Source organism: Microplitis demolitor, chromosome 8 (genome assembly GCF_026212275.2).
Source record: "Microplitis demolitor isolate Queensland-Clemson2020A chromosome 8, iyMicDemo2.1a, whole genome shotgun sequence".
In the NCBI taxonomy this organism is placed as follows: Eukaryota; Metazoa; Arthropoda; class Insecta; order Hymenoptera; family Braconidae; genus Microplitis; species Microplitis demolitor.
In genome coordinates, this window is record NC_068552.1 from 19,087,458 (window position 1) to 19,091,710 (window position 4,253).

Sequence of the window (4,253 nt, forward strand, 5' to 3'; positions counted from 1 at the left end):
ATTATTATTATTATTATTATTATTATAATATTTATTTAGCTTTATTATTTTATTTTGTTTATTTATTTTATTATTTATTCTATCAGTGATATTTTTTTATTTAAATACCAAATGTCGTCTGTCATCTACTAGGTACCCGGTAATACTTTTTGGGTGGTTATTAAAAAAATTAATTAATCGTTTTATTTATTGTTCAAATAATGTTTGTTTGCTTTTAATTCACGGATAATTTGTCAATAATTAACATATTTATTTATAAATTATTTGCTTACTGAATTATTGAAAAATAATTCATTTCATTGCTGCTTTCTGTTCATTTTTTCGGTAACCATTTTTTTAAATTATAAAAAATAATTTTTATTATAAATATTAGAATTTTTCTTACCCATTAATTCGTTTTTTTAAAAATAAAATTATAAGATTTAGTTAGTAACTCGAATTTTTGAATGTGGGGTACCAGATGCCATCTATTGGAGTACGGTAGAAATAAAGTGTTACCTACAGCATTTTCTATGGGTGCATTTAAAAATGCTCTAGCTCTAGTTCTAGTCAAGCGTTGCCATATAGCTAAATAATATCTAAATGCACCTTAATTAATATAATTATTGACATTAATAATTTTTAATAAAATTATTAAATTTAAATTTTGAAATTTCGCGCTGTTGGCGCTACTGCGCGTCGCTGTAATCGACGTTCAAATTTTTGCTAGAGTGGGACGCGGTCGAATGAGTCGCAAAATCGATTGCTAGTATCAACTGACGATTCGATAGCGGCAGTCAGTATCATTGGTAATGGCAGCAGTAGTCCAGATCTTTCTTTGCGTTTGAATTAGTAGACAGTATTAAAGTGGCGTCGTGTAATTATCAATAAAATTTGTTGCTCGTAGTTATTGTTTAATTAAATTGTGCAGTGTTTGTAAAATTTAAATTGTGCAGTGTCTGTGGTGTCGGTAATTATTGAGTGTTCAGTGCTAGTAAAAAGTGTTGCTGATGGCTGATGCTGGCTTCCTCGTTCCTGACCAAAATCATCTGACATTGTCTGGTGGGAAATAGCAGTTAAGTGACGTTTTTTAGCTGCAATACACTTGGAGCAATTTATTTCAAATCTCCAGGTGTATTAGGACACCCTTCTGCATATTATTCCTCCACCAAGGTTTGTTCAAACACTTACGTGTTTTTTTTTTAATTTTTAAATATTTTTCTATCATATACTGCCGCCATTTTATTTTGACTTATGATTTAAAATTTTTCTCTCATTTCTAATAATTTATTTTTCGAATATTTAAATTTAACTTACAAATAGTGAGAATAACTAATGAAGTCAACTTCACTGAAAAAGTTGCCGTCAAATTGTTGGCTACTTTTTTTACGCCCAATTTATATTTATTGTATTAAAATTGACAACAAGTTGCTGTCAACTGTGCCAACGAGTTGCAATTTCAGCAGCAAATTTATGTCAAATTTTTGGCAACTTTTTCCTCGCCCAATTCATTGCATTAAATTTGAAAATAAATTGCTGTCAACTGTGCTCAGCTCAACGATTTTCAGCAGCAAGTTGACGTCAAGTTGTCAACAAAATTGCTATCAAGTATATATAATTTTTTGTCCGTTTGAAATTATCTCGTGTTACTGACAGTTTCGTTACCTACGGCACCGTTGTAAGTAGCTTCCGCGCGCTGATCATTCGTGGCTAATAAAGAAATTTATTTAGTCATATTCAATATAGAAACTAAACAAAAGTTGAACAGAACGTAAATAACGCATGGTTATTTATTTACTACAAATATGTCATTGTAAATATAAATAATATCATGACAATATTTTCACTGCATTTGAAACGATTTAAAATAATACAAAGTTATGTTCAATATTCAGTAAGTGCTAAAAAAATTAATATTACTCTCTCTACATTATTTACATTTTAGGTTAGTATTTTTAGTCATTACTAATAAATAATGATAATTACAGAGTATAGCAAAAAATTTATCAGACCCAGCAAAGTGGAAACGAGTGAAAAATTATACAGACTCAGCAATGCCGCGAACTCGAGCAGATCCTGTCATAACTAAACTAGACACTCCAGAATTCCGTTCAATATTCACACCAGAGCTGGACACTCTAGTGTCGTTATTCAAAAAACACAATTATGAAATACGAATCTGTGGAGGTGCTGTTAGAGACATACTGATGGGAATAACTCCCAAGGACTTGGACTTTGCCAGCACCGCGACTCCAGATCAGATGAAACAGCTCTTCACCGACGAGGGGATCAGAATGCTGAACACCAAAGGTGAAAAGCATGGCACCATAACAGCCAGAATAAACGACGCGGAAAATTTCGAAATAACAACTCTAAGAATTGATGTGGTGACCGATGGTCGTCATGCGGACATCGAGTTCACGACAGACTGGAAGCTGGACGCCAGTCGAAGAGACCTCACCATAAATTCCATGTACCTCGACTTGGACGGCCGCGTGTTTGATTTTTTCTTCGGCTACGAAGACCTGAAGAACAGAAGGATCGCTTTCGTCGGGGACCCCGCCACCAGGATCCAAGAAGACTTCCTGAGGATTCTCCGGTACTTCAGGTTCTACGGCAGAATAGCAGTGTTGCCGGACAGCCACGACGAGGCGACCATCAAAGCTATCATGGACAATGTCGAAGGTCTCTCAAGAATTTCCGGTGAGCGGATCTGGAGCGAGTGGAGCAAAATCCTCGAGGGTAATTTTGGCGTAGAACTCACTACCAAAATGATGGAATGTAATATGGCCAAATATATCGGGCTGCCGGAAAATCCTGACCTGGAAAACTTCAAAACTATCAGCGAGCGTGCTCGATCTAACGGACATAAGCTCCACCCCATCACTATGGTATCCGCGATGCTGAAAGACACCGATCAAGCTATGAAACTCCACGAGAGACTAAAGCTCTCTGCTTACAACCGAGACATGGCTCTTTTCATAACGACACACCGGGATAAAGAACTCACTCCTTATCCATTGTATCCATTCCAGTGTTTACTGTTGAGCTCACCAAAGGGTATTGTCACGCGGGAATATATTAACGAAGTTATGAAGTATAGAGGCGCGTTCGAGCTGCTGAAATCCTTTGAAGAATGGAACCCACCAAAGTTTCCAGTCAACGGGAATGATTTAAAGCCACATGTGCCCCATCAAAAGCTGATGGCGCACACGATAAACGCTCTCAAAGAATCCTGGTTATTAGACGGCTGCAAGACTTCCAAAGACGAGTTGATAAAACGGGTGCCGGACATCGTCCTCAGCCTTGAAGAGAAGTACAAGACATTGCTAGAGAAAGTTCCTGTTAAACAAAACAAAACGAATGTAAAGAAACGTAATAAATAAATAAATAAATTTTATTTTATTTAAATATTTATTTTCCGTCAATGATAAATTGGATTTCTTCACTACCGGGAGCCAACAGTCAGTTCAAGACAATCCGACAACTCGGGTTTCCTTCGACTTTATACTTTTTTAAGGAGCTTTAATAATTAACGTCTCATCTAAAAACAAATTTATAAATTATTCAAAAGCTCTTGCGTCCAAATCTTAAATATTTTCCGAGTGCAATGAACTGCGGAGTTGAACAAATAATTGAGGCTCTTGATTTATCAATTAGGTGAATTCGTCATCGATTTAAATGTTAAATGTTACATTTTTATTTAAATTATAAATTCAAACAGAGATAAAAATTTTAAAAAAATGAATAAATTTTACAGTACAGCTGAGTGACAAAAAAAATTCACTCGTTTCATGAACCTGAATACTTTCCAATAATCTTTAGTTCCTTTTTCTATTCGCCTCGTTGATTCTATAATATCTGAATTGCCTCCGATTCAGAGCCGCGTTTCTTTATTCTCTTGATTCTCTGGCGAGTTCAAACCCAAGCAACCAAGTAAGGCTTTGGCTGTAGAAATACTGAATAATCCGTACTTACGACCACGATATAAAAATATTTTATATGTATAGGTTTATATTTTATATATAGACACATATTTAAATTTTTTATCAGAGAGAAGGAAGCTTACGGACATGAACGTCGGGCTGGGATAAATTAATTCATTTGTCAATTAATTAATCTCGACCTAAATTTGCTTGACGTGTAACGTCGCTTTGATTAAAACCCGATCGACATAAATAACAGCATTCTACACAATTTATTTAAAATCCCTCGCAACGTTTCCGCGTAAGCTTCATTAATCGGCCATAAAATTTTCGCTAATTTCTCCAAAC

General features: G+C 35.0%; 1 protein-coding gene across 1 annotated transcript; it reads left to right on the forward strand.

Annotated features, from left to right (window-relative positions):
* The first annotated feature begins 1,652 nt into the window (after positions 1 to 1,652).
* On the forward strand, positions 1,653 to 3,379 carry LOC103572427 (CCA tRNA nucleotidyltransferase 1, mitochondrial). The gene is made up of 2 exons (XM_008551047.3): positions 1,653 to 1,873; positions 1,968 to 3,379. The coding sequence occupies exons 1-2, from the start codon at positions 1,811 to 1,813 to the stop codon at positions 3,363 to 3,365; spliced, it is 1,461 nt and encodes a 486-aa protein (XP_008549269.3). The 5' UTR covers positions 1,653 to 1,810; the 3' UTR covers positions 3,366 to 3,379.
* The last annotated feature ends 874 nt before the right edge of the window (positions 3,380 to 4,253 follow it).

What these genes read in the sequence shown, in the direction of transcription:
- LOC103572427 (XM_008551047.3), top strand. Translation starts at nt 1,811, where the DNA reads ATGACAATATTTTCACTGCATTTGAAACGATTTAAAATAATACAAAGT. An exon ending in AAAGTTATGTTCAATATTCA is followed by an intron (nt 1,874 to 1,967) that starts GTAAGTGCTAAA and finishes TGATAATTACAG; the next exon opens with AGTATAGCAAAAAATTTATC.